Source organism: Apteryx rowi, unplaced genomic scaffold, assembly GCF_003343035.1.
Source record: "Apteryx rowi isolate R43461 unplaced genomic scaffold, aptRow1 scaffold_79, whole genome shotgun sequence".
Classification (NCBI taxonomy): Eukaryota; Metazoa; Chordata; class Aves; order Apterygiformes; family Apterygidae; genus Apteryx; species Apteryx rowi.
The window spans coordinates 1,498,203-1,518,199 of NW_020451082.1; the positions used below are offsets into that span (position 1 = coordinate 1,498,203).

Below are 19,997 nucleotides of genomic sequence, written 5' to 3' on the forward strand. Positions count from 1 at the left end.
CTGCCAGTATCAAAAAGGGTCAGACAAGCAAGGTTGCAGAATTCTGTGCACAACTGAGCAAACAGTGTAGGTAGAAGAGATTTAGGGTGATTAAGAATTGAGAGATTTGTCTGGAACAGATGGAATTAAAGAAGGATAGGCTTCTCCTATGTCAAAATAGGGACAGTTTACTTGTATATCAAATTAGGAAAGAAACTGATCAAGTTCAGGAAAGAAAGCACTAAAAAGCATCTGAAAAAATAGTCCTAACTAAGCAGGCATATAGACCATGACAACATATGCCCATCTTTGAAATGTATAAACTAAGATGGTTGAACCAGAATGTCAAGAATGACGTTGGTCATGCCAGTGAAGGAGAGTGGCTGTACCTTAAAAGAAAGTTCAAATTTTGATAAGGTTAATAAGCTTTTTTTGTTTTAAAACATACTACAGAATCTGTGGTACAAACATATCATAACGTAACTCCAGTCTGCTTTTTAAAAGAAAAAAGAAAAAGCAGCATCTTCAAATTCTATAGGAGATTAGAAAAGCAACAAAACCAGAAAGCAATACAGTTTTCAATTAGCCCTGCAGATATTGAAGAATAATACAGAAATTAAAATTTTAGGCATGATTTATAACCAGGTCTTGGAGCAATTAATCTGATAATTCAGCAAATAAAGTCTACACAGGGTGAATTGGAAAATATAATGCGAAATGGAAGTTGTAAACAGATGGATAAATATGATATACTGGAAAAGTCAAAGTGGCTTTTGCGGAAGGAAATCAAGCCCCAACGTTGAGTTCTTTGAAGAAGTTAACAGGCACATGGATAAGAAAGAGCTCAATACAATGGCTTTCCAGGAAGGTTTTGACAAGGGTAGACATTAAATGGCCACATTTCACACAGACAAAAGTTTATCAGTAGGTTCCCCCAACAACCTCTGCTATTTAACATTTTGTGTTGTCTTGAGAGCAGTGGTTAGTGAGGTGACAATGGATGTAGTTAATACACCCAGACAGTAGAAGTTAAAGCTTACTTCACAGTTACAGTAGTATCTCAAAATAGTTAAGGAACAAGCAAAAGAGTAGCAGACTAAATGTGTTAATAAGCACAAAGTATTAGACATGAGGAAAATATTCTCAACCATGCACACATAACAATAAGCTCAGAATTGTCACCTCAGAAAAAGATCTTGGAGTTATCGTGGGTAGTCATTCATTAATGCGCTCAATGCTCCATGGTAGCCAAAGAGCAAACCAAGTGAGATTACTGGGAAAGGAATGAATAACATAAAATTTCATTGTGCCACCACAGAAATTTATCCTTTTTTCAAGAGCAACGTGTCTTGAATAACAAGTGCAGTTCTGATCTCTGCAGCCCAAAAAAATATAATAACATAATCCCAAAAACTTTCAGAAAGATCAGTGCAGAATGGCTCCAATAAAAGGAGAGATCAAACAAACTAGGAATACAGAGTTTATAAACAATTATAACAATATGTGATCAAGTTCTATAATCAAAAATCTCAAATAGCATGAGAACAGTAAATAAGAAGTGACTGATGCAAAAGAAATTAGCAGAATGAAGTTAGGAGACAGCAGAGTTAAAATACAGAAAAAAGCACTTTTGTACAGCCATAATTACATATGAGGAACTCATCACCACAGGATAGTAGAAAAAACAAAAATATATAGGAATCAGAATACTAAACAAAAAATAGTTCAGTCAATGGCTATTCAATACAGTATCTAGCTGAAGAAGCTTCAAAGACACTGGTTGTCAGAAACTAAGTCAGGGATGTGTCTAAAGAAAGCTGTTCCTGGGCACCTACTTCTCATTCATAATTAAAGACAGAATATCTGGACAGACAGACCCATTGTCAGACCAACACTGCAGTTCTTACACAGTGCAAAGACTATGGTATTATTGAGCTGAGGTAATGGAACAAGATATATGGACAGAAGGAGTACTTCCACCTCTTTTCATCACAGAAATTACTAGTTTCCAGACAAGCTGGCAAGTTGTTCAGGGCCTTCCATGACAAACTTAAACATGCAAAACCTTGCTAGAAGATTGCTCCTGTGTACTTCCACCAGCACATATGGTTTTCCACTGTACAGGATCTACATATATAATTTATGTCACCTTCCATTTACTGCATGCACAGGCGATAATGCAAGATGTACATGAAAGTTCACACAAAAATAATGGAGGTTGCATAAAGGACAGTCTGAAAGTTTCATCTTCCATTTCTTGATCAGACATCTGACTTAAGTCTCCTAGAGAAAATGGAACCAAATGCAGTAATTACTTTTTTTAAATAACCAAGAAAAGCAGAAGCTGCTCTAAATATTTTGCTGCACTCATGAAGTTTTTACACTCTTAAAGAGAAAATTTCAAATACCTTGCAAGTACATCTACTTTAGTGACTAGCATGGCATAAAGATAGAAGAACCATGGTTCAATAGTTGCGATCCATCATAATTCAGGACTTCCACAATGAGTCTTTACCAAGAATGAAGTTCACACCAGTTGCCAGTTCTCTGCCCTGTACACACCTAGAACTACTTGCTGGAAGACCATGTGTCCATGCTGCAAGTGGTGTGCTCTAAATGGTGATACTTCAATGTAAAACTTCAAACTTGGTCTCCCCAGAAAGGAGCCAAGTTCAAGCACATCAGCAATGCACTTCAGTGCATACCACAAAACTCCAAATTCAGACACCAGGCAAATCTGCACCAAAAAGAGCCCTTCATGCACACAAAAATTGTTAATATAGATGTACACTGTGAGTGTCATCTTGATGTTTTATGCTAACAGCCATATCAGGTATATGCAGCTCCTTCCAGCCTCTCAAAGCTTAATCTCTACACAATCTAATGGCACACAAATGTGCAAACAGAATAGCAGTCATGCAGCTTTGGAAGAGTACCTGAAGTTACACCAACTATTGCATACCTGGGAATCCACTTATGAGCAGTGTACATAAACATATATTTAAGAAACTAATTCAGAATCAAGGACTACCTAGTTAAATAATTTTTTTGTTTGTTTCCCCCTTTCAATAGGGCTCCAGATTTCTAACGATCTGAAAATAGTTATCTGATTGCAGCAACTGTAGTTTAATTCACAGGATGTYGTTGAACAGCATACATCTCATCCCTTTCTCTCAGTTCTTTAATTCTAGTTATGAAATTTTTACTATTATTCTTAATATTGAATTTGAATACTTGAAGCGTGTCTTTTATTCTTTTCTTTACCTTTCAATATGTTCCTCTAAGCAGGCTACTTACTTAACTATGGTAGAGCATACCTTTTAGAGTTGTATGCTGCCATAATATTAAATGCCATAATCTTTCTTTTGCAAGAAAAAATATCCTTTGTAAACATATTTTATGCCCAGTAACTACACACAATATTAATTGATATATTGCATATTACAATGGTCACTAGAAGCTTCATTCACACAACTATTTATCCTGAAAAATTTTTATGGTATCCTTAGAAAGAAGATTGAAAGTTATTTTCAAATTCAAAAATAAACAAACAAAAAAACCCCTAGGGTTCCAGAGTAGCACCGACCTGTACTCATCTTTAATTCACCTATTTTTATCTAAAATATAAATAAAATTAAAAACAAAAAGCACCAAAAATACTACCTTAAGAATTGCAGGATGTCTAAAGATTTAAGATTAGGGGAAAAAAATGCAAGTCATTCTTAACATACTGCACCCATTATTAAAAATACAATTTAATTCTCTGCCACATATTTTTGTATAAGGAAACAAACTGCTTATAAAACAAATTGAAACCTCATGGATTTCAAATCTCATCTCTCTCCAAACAGACCAGACAGTTTCTGCAGAATAGTCAATACTACCTACTCTCAGCATTGGCCACCCAAAGCCTTCATTCCATTCCTACTGTAGAGGATATAAAGTCTGTGTAGACCTTAGTGGGATTTTCAGCTTTGCAGTTTCCACCAGAGTGGTCAAGATGGCACTGGCAAAACTGTATTTTTGCTATTCTCTGAAATTAAAATCCTGGCTTAGATGAGGTTACATGTCTTATGCTCCCAGACAGCTGTTGCCTGCAGGTCTAAATCTGGAGATACTCAGGGAATTTGCTTGAATTCATATTCAGGAAGGAAGGAAAGTCTTCGTTAAGAAACAGTGCAAGTGGGGAGAAGATAGAGGCAGCTGGGAAATACCCCTGTTTCCCAAGGAGCTGAAGTTATTATAACAAAGAGCTATCAAATCAACACAAACCAGTCTACATTCTAGTAACCACGGCCCAGGAGAACAAGAGGCAAACACCACAGTAGCACTTCTGGATGCAGTACAGCAAGTTATTTACATCAAAGAACCCCAAGGCTGCAAGTTCAGCAGCAATATCTGAATGGGCTGCAATCATAGCAGACGCTAAATGATGAACCAGTTGCCAAGGGAGCTATGCTTATTTTTTCCAAGAAAGGTTCTCTACACAGACCCTCAGAACACGTTACACTCTGTATAACATGTTTATTCCTGATGTTTGTTGGGAGCACAGCAACAACTACATGGACAGACCCCATCCTCCTAAGTATTTTCATCATATAATGCATTTAGTGGACAAGAAGTTCTAATATGTACAGTTGATGCAAGCTCCCTTCTGCCTTTTGGGGACGGACAGGCTACTCCTAATGACTAAAAAGTGATGACTTCAAGCAGGACATCAAAGTAATCTGTTAAATAAAAGGTTTCCTTGCTTTCCTATACTCTTACTAAACTTGGGGTATATACCCCACTTAAAATCCCATATTTAGTTATATATACACAGAGAGTGTATACAGTAAATATTTTCCTCCCCACTTTTAAGTCTTAGGTTCTTGGCTTTTAATATAAATTTATAAGTATTCAAAAACTTGAGCAGAAAATAAGAGGATTTCACAAATTGGAAAGGACAAGTTTTCTCTTGATAGTCAAACAGTTATGATGTAAAGCGGTCTCATTAAATCATAAGTACTTTAACCTTTTCTTGAAAGAACTGGAAGATTTAAAGATTTATAAAGAAATTTTGCCTAAACTAGGAAATGACTCATATTTGACATGTATTGAAATGATAATGCTGATTTCAATAGGCACTCTAAGAGCATTTTGCTCCCAGGAGAGTAATTCAGTCATGGTTACCTCTTTGCATTTATATTTTAAACTTATTTTATAAAGCTTTTAATGTGCTACTGTCCGCCAAAACATGGCAGAGTTACATAGATATGATCAGGCAAAATAAAGGCTAGTAAAAAGATTATTTTTTATAATTGTGGACACTAAATATGAAACAAATACATCAATCTGACATGTTCTCAAAGAATCTCCCATTTCAGCAGCCTTGGATGTATCTGAAAATTCATGTTTAAATTCCACTCTTCTTAACTGGTTAAATACCTTCTGAAGTATCAAAGGGAAAGTGAGAGACCCTTAACAGTGAATATGAGAAAGAAAATACACAATGGAGCTGCTGTTACTAAGTGACACAGATCTGATTTTGGTATCACTATGCAGACATAATGAGGTACACAACTGACCTTAATTATGCATTGCTATGCTTTCAAATGTTTTGATTTCTTTCAAAGTTCATTTTTAAGACACCAATTTAAGTGCATACCGGTTTCTTTTAATTTAAGGTTATATATGTTTACTCCATTGTGTACGTTAAATCAGTGTTTGGGTTAATACATGTCTCCAAAATACAATGATAAATACTAGTAAATCAAGATCAAACACAGAGTGATTCTAACACATTCAGAAGCCTGAAGAACTTGATCCTTACCTACTGAAATCAACTAGAATAGTCCTAGTAATTTCAAAAAACAAAAAACAAGACCCAAAAAACACACAGTTTATGGATTGTTAAGCAATCCATTAAAAAACCCTGTCAGAAATTACAAAACAAAAGATAAGTTTCTTTACAAAACATAAGCAGTGGAAAACAACGCTAGCACACATCATTAGAGAGAAATAACTGACGAGTAGAAGAAATGGTTAAAATTCACTTTTGTTGCAAATTCACTTCAACTGACCTCAGCAGAACTATTCAAGAATAACTTGTCTCAAATGTTTATTAGGTATAAAGAGCAAAGAAATGGATAGCCAATAGCTCTGTCAGCAATATACCGCATATTAAGAAGGCTGCACAAACTATTTAAAAGTAGGAAGTTACTTTCAGACTGATATAGTAGGACCAAGCAGATGTCTCAAGTAGCTTTTTCCAGTCCATTCCAAGACTATTAGTGACTCATGTCCAATATTCTGCTGAGAGTGTTCATTTTAGTAATGTTGCAGGAAAAGAAAAAAGAAAAAAAAAGAATCCCATAATACACCTACATAAGAACAAAATGTGGTAGGAAATTCCATCTTCTCCTATAGGATGCATTGTATCACATTATCATTTTTACAAAAGTTATTGAGCTTTTCTTTCAAATATAATTTTCTTATCCCCACTAATCTGATCAGAATGTTTTTTCAGACACAGACTGCTCTAGTAGAACCATCTCATAATTTACATCTCAGATAGTTCCTTTTCCGTCCTGGTGTTTACCCTACAACACATTTAGAGAAGGAAGCTGTACGTCCTCCTACTCTTCACTGTAGTTAACTCCCAAAGGAAGATTCTCCAAGTTCCCTCCTGTAAGGCTTGCATAAAACCTTTCACTGCCATTGTAAGCCTAGTAATTCTGTCCTGATTCATGTTCTTTAAACATGAATGTCTGAAATTGTACACAACATTCCACATGAAATCTCAGTGTCTGGAGCAACAGCAATAATACTTTGCTTTCACTACTAGAAAGGCCTTTCCTGATGTATTCCCCTAACACATGCCTTTTCCATGGCCCCATCATGCTAGTTATTCATCATCACCACCTGGCCCACTATTTCAGTCATTTTTCTGATGATTAGGTACTTAAAGATTTTTGTTACTGGTTTCAAAATTATGACTTTGCATTCTGTAATACCAAATTTTATTTCCTGTCACCCTCATCCATTCAGTCATTCCATTCTTCCTGTATGACATCTCAATGGTCCTCTCTCCAATGACACCTCTCCATATTATGTTATCAGCTGGTTTTATCAGTATACTCTTAATATTTCCACCAAGATCATTATTGAAAATATAATACAAGGCTTGTCCAAAAACTAATCCTAGAGGAATTCACTTGTAATCTTTCTTCAGGGATTACAAGCAAGTTCCTTTCAGCAGTATCTATTGCCACCCCTCCCCAAGAACATTTCCTATGACTCTATGGCTTCTCATGGGGTGTCATATCAATGCTTTACTGAAGTCCAGATAGAGGAAATCTGACACATTTACTTTGCCTGAAAATCAGTTTTCTGCTCAAGGGGGAAAAAAAAAAAAAAGATCTAAGAGGTTAGACTGTGATGAGCTATCTTTGGTAAATCCATGTTGCATTTTATCCCATTTTTCATTTACCTCCATTTCTTGATCTGTTCCTTCAAAGGTGTACTCTAAATCCTCATCTGCCAGTGTGTTGAGACAAATAGGTCTGTAGCTGCCAAGAACCTTTTTCCCTCCTCTTCCTGAAAGTAAGCATTATATTACCACTTCTGACTTGCTAGATTCATATAAAATACCTCACTGTCAAAGGATTTTATGTACCAGTTACTTCAGAACTTTTAAACAAAGACAATCCAGTTGCATCAGCATCTACACAATAAGTTTCTTAATTCATGTTTCTTCCACTTCATGGTTGTTCCTGTTTATGTATTTTCATTTCTGTTATACAGCTCATTTTTGCTCCATGACTGTTATTATCTTTATTGAAAACAGAAACAAAGTATTTATGTAGTTTAGGGACCTTACTTAAATCATCCTTAATCTCAAGCACATCTTCACTCCACAGGGCCTCGTCTTCTTATATAAGAGATCTTAAGAACCTTTTCAGCATTTAATAGTCATTGCAAAGTCTAATTCAGCTTGACATCTTTACAGTTTTATTTCTATTCCTACACAGCATTCTCTGCAAATTTGCTCCCCCGCTCCCCACTGCTTGTAGACTGCCATTTCTAATTGCAAATGTGCTTATTCAGCCAGTTAGGTGGGGGTACTATTTCTCCGATTGTTTTCCCTTGTTAAGGGCAGAAAGTCTTCTTAAATTTATCATTTTTATTTTGAAGAACTTTCAGGCCATTCAGTCTCTGGGCTTATCAGTTCACCTTCTTTTATAATGGTAGTCCTATCCGTTTGTCCTTTTTGAAACCCAAAAGCATAGTGACAGAACCATTTTTGTTTATTCTTCTATTTCAACTGAATCAAGTTGTGAATACTCAGGTGAATATTATTTTTAAGACCAACATCTCTAATAATGCGTTCACCACTTAACAAAGCTGGTATCTAGACTTTCTATTTCAGTGATTAGCTGATGAAGAAACTTTTCATCCAGAACCTACAGGAATGTTTGGGCCTGCTCTTGTTAGCAGAACTTTAATTTCCCAGGTATAAACAGGAGAATAAGTTTCTGTAATGACATAAATCTTAGTAGTTCTTCTTTCTAAAAAATTACACATCGAAATCCAAACCTGAGGATGTAAATTCCTAGACTACCTCAGTAGAATTCATTTACAAACCTTTTTCTCACCTACCTCAGCTCACTTATGGAATTTTATTCCAAAGAAATTCTTTTTAATCTATGCTGTCCTTTCTTTTATCCTTCTCTTTTATTTAATTAATATTTGGTGCTATTCCGCAAATCATTTTTATTATTCCTGAATAGTTCATATGCTCTTATACCTGAATTCCAAACATATCTGCTGTCCCACCACATTTATGCTCTCTCTGTAAGTTGTTGCATATCTGCCACCAGTAGTTCAAGTTCCTCTGTCATGTTGCCTGTCACAAGGCATTTATGTGCAAATATTTCAGTTTTTCCTACCAACACCATTGTTTGCAGGCTCCCAGCTCTTACTGATCGCTTGACTTTCAGTCTCATATTAAGCATACCTGCCTTCAGAGAGTGGCTTGGACTCTAGCTCCTGAGTAGAGAAGCCTCTCTCACAGCCAGCTGCATCATGCACACACACACTCTTTGCAAAACACAACAAACCAGCCAAAAAACAAACACAAAAATTCACCAATCTCCCCTGAACACTGTTACCAAGATCAAATCCCATAATCTCCCTTGGCTGTTATTCTAGCCATCAACTTGGTGTTTAAAGCCTTTTGCCTCAATCCCCACTTCCTCAGTTGCAGCGGATTCAGAAGCAGGCACCAGCCCCACACCGCAAGGGTGCTCTCACTCTCAGCCAGCCAACCTGCCCCTGCACAGCATCTGTGTCCTGTCACAAACGAGGCATAAATTCCCTGGCGCCCAACCAGCAATTATTGCTTTTTCCTTAGGGATGGGTCCCAGTAGGTACCCCTATTTGCTAACCATATTAGTAAGACCTAGCATTTGCTGATCACGTGGCTTTTTAAACTTTTGTCCTGAATCAGACTCATCTGAATTAGGCATACCTGTGATCAGGCCCACAGTTGCTGAGCAACAACGGATCACACCCTAAACCTTTCCTCTTCTTCTCCCCCAACCAAAGACACCCAGACCAAACAAACCAGCTTCAAAGCAGACAGTCGCACCATCTACCAAACAAACATGCAATACTGTGCATGGCACTGAATAATACTTTAACACTGTAGAGTATCTGATCAAGTTTACCTCCAATAAAATCAAAAAGATACCTATTTTGATCCACTATTGTTATCTACATTTCTTACAAAGACTCAAATCACCACAGAATTTAAGAGAAAAGCTACACTGCCTAAAAGTTTAGGAGTCTCAGGGAAAACAAGGACCTACTGGATCTACTTGACCTACCAACATTCAGCTACTAGAAAACACACATGTATATTGAAGGTCAGAGATATTATCTACAGTATCATGTCTAAATGTGTAAGCTTGCAGCATTTAATGYTTCTAACTTCAGTTTTGGGGAAACCAACTTCTGCCAGTCAATAGCTTAGATGCCTTGACCTTTGGCATGAAGGAAAAACATTTTCATAAGAAGAAAGAGACATTACCACATATATCTTCAGTTAACACCTGTCTCTGAATTATATTATCTGAAAATTGTAAAAGTACATATTTTTTAAAAGAATATGAAGAGCTTGTGCCTACTGTGGTTCATGCATGGAGAATACCATTTCTTTATGTGAAACTCCGCTTAGCATAGCAGTATCCCATCCTATCACTCTTCCCCTGAAATTCAGATTCACAAGTTTTTAGGTTTCCTGTAACTCCAGATATGGCATTGTTGCTATTTACTCCATTTTTTCCACGTATACAAGTTTCTTTAATTGCATGAAGATATCCATTCCACATTTTCAGTTGTCTTACCAGGAACAATATTTAGGTGTTCCATAAAACAACATTCACAAACTTCATTTTCTTTTAGTCCAAAAATCCTATCAAGCAAGCTGTCAAATAAGCCTGAACAGATTTCTGACATCAGTACAGTACCATAGAGCTCTAGGAAGATCCCAAATAAAAAGAATGTCAAGCAATGTTCTCTTGACACCTGCCAAATTCTGCACAGTATTTAAAAAGATGTTGAATCTACTCTTAGTTTAGTTAAACCTAATAGCTTGTGACTGAACATTACAGATACATACATGAAATTTCACATCCAACAACAATCCTATAACAATATGCAAAGGAAAACTGAAGCTAGATTTTTTTGCTTGCTTGTTTCTGTAGAAGTAGGTTATATAGCAACTACACTGATAACTTTATGACTACAAGCACTTCAAAACCAGCATGGCTGGAGSAAGACCTCAAGCTATCTTAATTTAACAGCCACAGAATTCAGTCCTAGGGCTTGTCTTTGCTAAAAAATAAGGACATACCTACAACAAACAGTGATACAGAACTGAGATCCCTAATCCTTTATAGGTATCAGAGGCAGTTTTTTGCTTCAACAAAAAAGCACAGATGTCTACATGATCTCACTTACCTGGAAAAGCCAGAAGTAGTAGTAAGCACACCTATTATTCCACTCTGCCACAGCTAGCCCTGCTGCCTTTACCCTTTATCTCACCTATAGCTCACATAAGGATTTCTACTCCACAGTGTAGTACACAGACAYACCACCCACTGCCTGATCATTGCCTGGGGAGAAGGCTGGTTAATCATAAAAGTCAAAAATAACTAACTTGTTCTAAGTTCAGCTGCTTTGTACTTTTGGTTGTAAACTCCAGGGTCTCCTACTGACTTTAACTAAAATTACTAATGCCTGTAAAACCGCGTAGTGCTTTAATCTTCAGAATGCTTTTTAAACAGCTTAAGGAAACACCTGTATTCGGAAGGAAGGACAAAGCTTCAGTCTATAAAGTTCTGGGAACTATCTTACCATTGTCAAATATTATTATTGTCTGAAGAAACATCCATTTTCATATGAATGCTACTTTTGCATGAATTTGTTCAATCTCTCTCATACTGTCATTTTTCATTTATTTCTCCATTTATAGAAAAATGCTTTTGGACACCTGCTAAAAGTTTGCAAAAATATTTAAAACTTTGCCTGAAGTTTGATAGCCAAGCCTAGTTCTAAAAGGAACATGCTGCAGCCCCCATCACCTTTAATGGAAAGCTGAATCCTACAGTACTATAGATCTCAGAATGTGAAGTTCTATTTTGATCTCAGAAACTACTAAAAGGTATTAAATCTGTAGTCTCTCTAAGGCTCTAGAAGCTACACTTCTTTTCTGTTACTATGCATTGGACTACTTTCCCCAAAGAAACAAAGGACTGAATTCTAGGGAGTGCTTGGGGGTTCTCTGTAATATGAATTAAGATGTGTGTATTTAAATCTAGCCCCTTCACTCTTCACTTTGCTATCGCAGGCTCTAACAGTTTCTGAGATTAGTAAAAAAAAAAAAAAAAAAAAAAAAAAAGTGTCTGACAGCCACAAGCACTAACATAGCAACCTTGGAGTGTTTGAAGTGTAAAGTTCATTAGTTCTACCTTAAGGTCACTCTTTTAATCCAACAGCCAAAATCTTATTCACACTACCATGATGTTATCCTGGAAAAAAGAAACCGCAAAAAATTCAAGACGTCAGCTTAGATACTTCTTACAAGTGACATGATCAGCACTAAAAATCCAAACCACAGTCAATACCTTTTAGCAAGTTCCAAGAAAGCAGGAAAACTATTCTTTGATTGTGCTGTAAACCAAACAAGATTTAATAGACCAGATAAAAGAAATGAAGGAAAGAGAAGATAAACATTTCAATACCTGATAATTAGAGCTTTTAATTATTAGTTGAACTTGACTTACAAACAGAATTTACTAGAGTGCCTGTTGGGAATTACTAAGACATGCAAATAACCAAATGTCCTTATTTCTACTGTATTTGTTTACTGATTTTTGTATATACAGTTTAAAATTTAACAAACTCAATTTTGCTTTATCCTCAGTGGATATTTGTATACCTTTTAATAAAGTTATGTCAACAAAAGATTTTTTGAACATAGGGATTGTCTTTACAATTTTGAATGGTATTTTTAAAATAAGAGGTAATAGCTTTGTAACTTACTAGCTTAATTGATCCTGCAAAACTGTTACACGTTTAATTATACGCACTGTAAGAAGTGTTTATAACAAAATGGGGTACACCTCTACAAGGTAAGTATATTTGTGTGTTTAGACGAGGATGGCATTCTCTCTTACTTCTTTTTTTTAAAGACCCAAGACTCATTAAAATCAGAAAAAGTAGATTTTCTTCACCTCAAGTAACAGTGTTCTTAGGACTTTGCTTGTTAAGCTGAATGTGTACACAGCATTTATTTCCAGTGCTAAATTAGCAATTGCTTTAAAATTAGTCCCTCGAATTAAGATCCTTACCTACAAGACTCAGAGTTATCAGCTACACCACCCTTTCTAGTGCAGATATTTATACAGTTATACTATTCTCACACAAATGCTGTGTTTCAACAAATATTAAATTCTTTTTTTTTCTTACTCACCTGCACACTAAGATGAATCCATTTCTTCACAAGAATTCTCCCCAATGTCATTACTTTTATTGGTGGCTGCAAACCATTTACTGTGCGATAATAAAACATGGTCTCTTTCTCAGAGACTGTGAGTTTGAACACAGTCTGCCCATCAATAGCCTTTTCTATCACACACCTTTGGAAATAACCAAGAAAAACAACATAAGGTCAGAGGCACACATATATACACATTCTTGCCAAGGTGCTATCTTGTAAAGCGATGCCAACCAGAATGTATTAAAATAAACGTTAAAAATACAGCTCTTGAGAAGATGCTCAGTGACAGTGAAAGTCACTGGATATACTAAGCATAAAATGATTTTTACAAACATTTTATTTCTTAATCTGTGATAAATATATTTTTAATGCATTCACCCTCATTTCACTTCCTCTTTCAGGGTTCCATGACAGAAAACACAGGGGCTGGCTATTGCTGTTAAAACTAATATTTAAGCTTCTGCCTCATTAAGTTCTCTGCTGCACTTTTCTTACAAAACTGCACAACACAGAGCATCCTGTTGAGACACTTGCACTTTTCTTGTTCCAACAAAGCAAACGTAATACACCTATGGAAGTACTATGAATTACATTTTCTGGAAATAAATCTTCTATTTTTCCACCTAACCAATCCAGCTAAGGCAGCAACAACACAAGCTTCTGTGCTGTCCCTCTGACACAGCCTTTCTCTAACCTAACGGAACCAGAGGCAGGCATGACAGCTATCCAGCCACTTGTTAGTTCTTTTCCACTGAGATTTCACATCAGTATCAAAAGCAATATGGACAAAGAACATCACCTATAGCAAGCCACATTGCATACCTAGCTGTTCAAATAGTTTTGCCAAACTGGCCACCATCATACCAAGGCTCCTCAGAAAGCAAAGGCTATATATGCTTGTCAAACGGCTATGTATTTTATTTACTAATTCCATCATAAGTACTAATGCCATGAAAAGTACAACACGCATTAAAAAAAAACCCCTACATTCCAGTTTCAGCTGCTTGAGAAATCCAGTCCCAACTTACTTATGAAAAGCCAAATATTGTAACAGTTACACCAGAGTAAATTAATGCACTACTAAATCAGGAGAGAGAAGTGTATAAAATTCATTTGAGACCAAGATTTTAGATGTAGTTCAGAAAAAAAATTATCTCCTGATAAACTTCTTTGCCTTTCTTCAGTCCTCACTAACATACATTTACAAAAGAAAAGAATCAGAAAGGTTGTTCTTTGATACTGCCATTATTCACTGATTCACATTTAAATCCAAGAGAAAATTAAATTCATTTTAACTGTCACCATTATAGTCTGTTGGAATGTTGTCAGTAAAACAACTTGCAGAATGCAGACTATTTTCCAACCCTTCCTAAAAACATATTTCTTAATATATTGTTGATTAGTCTTTTCAATATATTGTTTGCTTGTAAACGTGCTAGTTTTGCTAGATAATAAATGTGAGGGAAGGCTCAGCTAAGTAGCAAAATATTTAGGAACTGGATTTAGCCAGTTCCTGGATAAACAATAATTGGATAATCCATTTTTTGTTTATTTTACTTATCTAAAACAAACATCCCCACTTTTTTTTTTTTAATCCCCACAGGTGTCATGACTTTAAGAAGGGAAGTGACCTTGATGTACACCACTTTGAAAACTGGAAACAACAAATGTGAATTATGACTTACTATTGAAAGAGGAAAATCAAGAAAGGTAGAAAACAGAGGAGGAAAAAAGAATAAAAAATGATGCTAACAGACGCGAAACAGGCATAAGCATTACTTCTGACTAGGAGTACTATTTTCCATTCCAGCCATGCTTATAGAGAGAAACCACTGTTCTTTGTGAAGTTTCAGACTTCTGGTAACCTGCAACCCCACAGAGCCAATCCCTGACTGTAATTCACAACGGTGGGGTGAAAAGGAGAACAAGTAAATCAAACAAATCCACATGTCAACTTTCAAATCAAAAAATATTCTACACAGTCTAATGTGGATGCACTGCTGATCCCCACACGTTAACTGGGAACCATGACTTTCTAGTGAAACTGCCCTATTTAGGGAGAGTAGGCTTTCATGGTAGTGACAAAAATAATTTTACTTAATCTAATCATGCAATAAACTGAGTACAGAGCAATGCAGTACAGATATGATACAGCAGATTCACGTGATACAAGATACAAAATTAAAGCAATTGGTAATTATGCAAATAAGAAATGAAAAAAAAAGTAAACATAAGAAGAAATAACAGGTATTTAAAAACCAAGGTAAAAGTCACCTCGAAAAAGACTAATAGGGAATTAATCTATTTGGAGGAAAAAGTCTTGCTCAACTTAACTGGCTTCAGTGAGTAAATTTCAAGAATAGTTTGGAATACCCACAAATAGGAACATCTGCATGAACACAGGTTCAAAAAAATCAGATGTATGGTATCTTAAGGCAATTCCCCCCTTCAGCCTAATCAGTAATGTATAATATCTGAGTTTATATAAAGTAAAGTTAAAATAATACACCTAGTGCCTACTTCACAATCAGACCATTCCTTTTGACCCTTTTGTGCATAGGAAACCCCAGCTCATTTGTTTCTTACCTCCGATACTTTCTGGTCATCTAACTTCCAGTTAGCCCAACGCATGCTAAATTGGTATAAGCTTCCTGTAATGATTTCCAGGCTAAACTTCTACTTGTATTCTTATCCTATTCTATTTCTAGTAGTTATCATGTATTTCCTATATTATACTAAATTCTATGCATAGGTTTACTGAAAGTATTTAGATTAACTGATGAGCATGCAGCATGAGAGGAAGCATGGGGAAAGAACAATTCAGGGAGAAGAGCTTTGCTCACTTACTGCACTTCTGCCTAAAGGGAAATAAATTTAAAGACTGAACTTACAAGCGTGTTTTCTCACTATTCTCTTGCTTTTCTTCAGGATCTCCAAATGTAGTAACTTAAAAGTATACCCATAAATATCTACACCATACATCTTAGAATAACATTGGGACTTCAAAATAAATAAATCCATAATATGACCTGACTTCCCCTTCTATAAAAGCATATTCTTTTCTAGCTTCACATAAGAAATATTAGTATATGAAACTGATAAAGAAAATTCTCTTTCATGTCTTTAATTACTCACATATATATGTCTCCTTGAAAGTCACAAACTTCTATGGGCCCTCAAACTTTGGATCCTTGTGTCAGTATTTCCCACTTCAATAAGCACAGTAACTCCCAGCAGAAGAATTCTGCTATTCTCTCACAGGGGCACATCCCTAACTGAGGAATGTTGCAGTCTTTCTGAGGTGGCAATGGGGTGTCATACATCAAGACTCCTGGGTTCTTTCCTTAGCTCTCTCTAGCAGCCAGAGCATTTCACATTCAGCACAGAGAAGTGCATTGGTATGGCAAATCCAAAAATTGTGGGTCTGCTCTACTTAATATCAGAGGACTTAGTCAGTAACTGAAGTATCTTGTTGAATTTTCAATTATTCTACTTATACAACAAGCAGAGGGTTCTGGCCCATCTTCCTCATGTTGTCAGGTTGCAGTAAAAAGACTTTGTTCAAATGAGTTCAAGTTCAGTGAAGTCCCTCTGCCGAGATATGTGGTTTAAAAGGTCTCTCTCGCAAATGACTTCAAACGAAACAAAGGAAACCATCAGGGACTGCAAAACATAGGACACCTGGCAAATCTAACTGCTTCTTCCAACCTGAAGTACTCACTAAACCAATACAATAAAAGAAAAATATATAATTATCTTAACACTCTGTTAGGCCATTTCCGTATTTCTCTTTTGTAGGATGCCTTCCGAGTCAAGCTTCAGTGGTTCAGTGGCTATTTGTGTGGCATGGAGTGGCTGACTAGCTTTCTGCAAGTACTTATAGTACAGATCTCTCTACACCATCCATGGCCATACTGCCCAAAACACCTGAACTAGCTTGAATCTCTGCATGAACTAACCATGCAATATGCTGTGCAACACATCTACATATAGTACACCAGGCTTCTGCTCCAGATGATGCAACAAACTTTTATCCCAAGTTCTCTCTGCTACTCTACCAGTTTAATCAGATGGTATCTATCAACTAACATTTATGCATACATATTGATCCCCTCTCGCCAGATTTCAACTTTTTTATCTTCTGGTCAAGAGCACTAGGTACCCATAATTCTTTTTTGTGTTTTGTTATATCTCTATAACTTCCCCCAAACTGCTATCCTGTATTCCTTCTGTGAAGAAAGGAAAATTTACATGGACAGTGGAACACTGGACAGTGGAACAAAAAAAATCTGTACAACAGCATATCATCTGGTCCACTAGACAGATTGCTGTCCAACTTCAATTTTCAGGACTGGGCCATACCATTGTCATTTCTATGTGTTGAGTAACAGCAATCTCACACAGCAGGAGAAGGAAGTGATCTATTGCAAAAATTAAATAAAACTTCTAAATTTTAAAAGTGATCTATAAAACCCACTGAACAAGAATATGTACACTGTGCACATAATAACACAGTAACAATAGGACAGTAATGCTTTACACAAGTCCATGGGTAATCAGACCTCAGTGGAGCCCTCTTTCTGCACAGCACTTAAGTTAAAACAAGGCACATATATTTGATTGTTTTAGGTTCCATGCAAGCAACAGCCCATCCCATTAACAAAACAGTTCCACAGATCTCACTCAACTTATCATTGCAACAGCTTGCCTGGAAATTAGCAGGACTTTTCTGCTTCAAGTTAAGCATATGCTCTGAGGAACAATAATCTGGTATGTATCCATGCACACTAACTCATGATGGAAGACCACCCCAAGAATGGACTGTCTGATGTTCAAGATTCAAACATTATATGGAAAATGCTGCCTATAAAATATACTAGGCCAAAGCTCCAGAAACTCCTTCACATATTTCTTCAGCTGAGCTGATTTAACCTAAGCTCAAACTAAAGTCACTTTTGCCAGGTAGAGCTCACATTTATTCCCTCTCAGTGACCACAACAATTTCAATGGTATGAAGACTGGAGCTAGGCTGATTTTTTTAAAGGTAATTATTCATGCATTTAGCAGACTATAATTTTAAATGTTCCTATTATTTCTAGTGATTTTCACCCACCTCGAAAGAAAGTTAGTATTTCCGAGTAGCATGCAAAGTATCAAGAATGATGCATAGAGCACATCATTATTTTCATTCTAAGAATAAGTTAACAGCACAAGTACAAAAATTTGTGATACATGCTCTGAAGGAATGGACTATACTTTGTATGTGCTTCACTTCAAAGAGCATCTGCATAACCAGGGGAAGTAAGAGGAGGCAGTTGTGCATTTTTATGATAGATAAAGTGAACTTTTTTGCAGGATTTGTGATGTTTTTTCTGAAAACAGGCTTTTCATTATAGTCAGGCACAGTCAAGCTGAAAGGCCACTTATGACAAAGTCTTATTTGCTAAAAGTGTGACATGTAGGCAGTCAAGGGAAGAACCATGTTTAGTTATGTCCATTTGGTGAACACTTTGTGAAATTGCACAAATAGCTTGAATAATGGAATATTTTGTTGCAGTATGAATGTGAGTTCTAATTTGTCAACATTCCACAGATCTTCCAGAAAAACTAAGACGACTGCCCTTTCACAGTACTAAAATATTCATTCTGTGAGATTTTGGGGTCTGTTTGCTTTTTTTAAAGGAGTAAACTCATGTTTAGGGGGTTCCTAAAACTTTAGATCATTTTTTCCATCATGAAAACAGCAACAGCACAAATCCTTGACAACATGTTTTTCCAGCAGCTTTTAGAAGAAAAAAGTATGAATTAGAAACACAAATTTAGATTTTAAAAGGACAGACATCATGCATGTTGTGTATGAATAGTTTCAGTGAAAATAAAGGGATTATCATCTGCGTCAGCATTACAGAAACTGATCCTACTCGTCCTGACACTTGTGAAGACCCCAACCTAAATACAGCTTTAAAACGTCATAGTTTCTCATTGTACCTTTTTAAAATTTTAAATAGCTTGCTAATAATGACTGTGACTACAATGATCAATTTTTCTAAGAGCATCAGGAAAGTAAACACCTGCAATACTACTTACATTACACCTTCTTGCTCAGGTTTCAACCATACAGTTAACGTAAATGAAACTGCAAGCCTCAGTGAGCGGGGAGTAGAGAAGCAATCCTTGTGATTATGAAAAATAAAACTTGAAGCGTTGCTGAAGGACCCTGGATGCAAGTCGCTTTTGTCTTCTGTGATACAGGTACCGAAGCCTTCTGAAAGAAGCAGCTTGTAGGATGAAGGTGAAGACCTGTATGGACATTCCTGAATACAAAACCTCTGGGTGCAGGACATAATACTTTCAACAGCAACTGAGCTATGACAAAAAGTACCTCGGTCTGGCAGCCCACAAGTGGCTTGAGTTGGCACAATTGACACATTCTTGAAAGCTCCCACATTTTCTAGCCTAGGGAAATGCCCCTGAGAGCTGACCAACAGAAAGGAGTCATAGTAAGTTAAGATTAATGTTTCAATAGCATGAAACAAGAAACGACACCTTAAGGAAAGAGCCCAGCAATTCATGTTTACAAAAAAGCTCTTCCTGATTAAAGCATCCGTAAATAAATAATGATGTCCATGTTGGTAGCAATATCCTCAGGTGCTATGCTTTAACAGATTACGTAGTGTTTCATCTCCAAAACACCAATGTAAGGACTCCGTTGCAGAGGACATCTATGTCTTCTGGTCAGTGAAGCACAGGTGGGTGACAGCTGGTATCTGCAAACCACAGAAAATAGACAGGGTCCACAGGAGGAACACACCACTTCTCACAAGCAAAGGTGACGCTCTGCTGGAACTCTAAGGCAAAATTCTTCCTCCACCTTTATGTCAATAGGCCAAATCTTTAAACTTTAGCTAGTGAAGGCCAAGAGATCTCTCCAAAGAAGGCCAGTAGGACTAGGCCTGCTTAAAGTTGTACACAT

At 36.4% G+C, this 19,997-nt stretch overlaps 1 protein-coding gene across 1 annotated transcript in view; it reads right to left on the reverse strand.

The window, feature by feature from the left end:
• The window catches only part of USH2A (usherin), a 408,708-nt gene extending 389,112 nt beyond the window's left edge, over positions 1-19,596 (reverse strand). Inside the window, exons 1-2 of the mRNA XM_026088840.1 lie at positions 19,112-19,596; positions 12,998-13,163 (exon numbers count right to left, since the gene is read on the reverse strand). Coding sequence (XP_025944625.1) covers positions 12,998-13,163; positions 19,112-19,596 — 651 coding nt within the window. The remainder of the gene's footprint in view (positions 1-12,997; positions 13,164-19,111) is intronic.
• Positions 19,597-19,997: the final 401 nt, after the last annotated feature.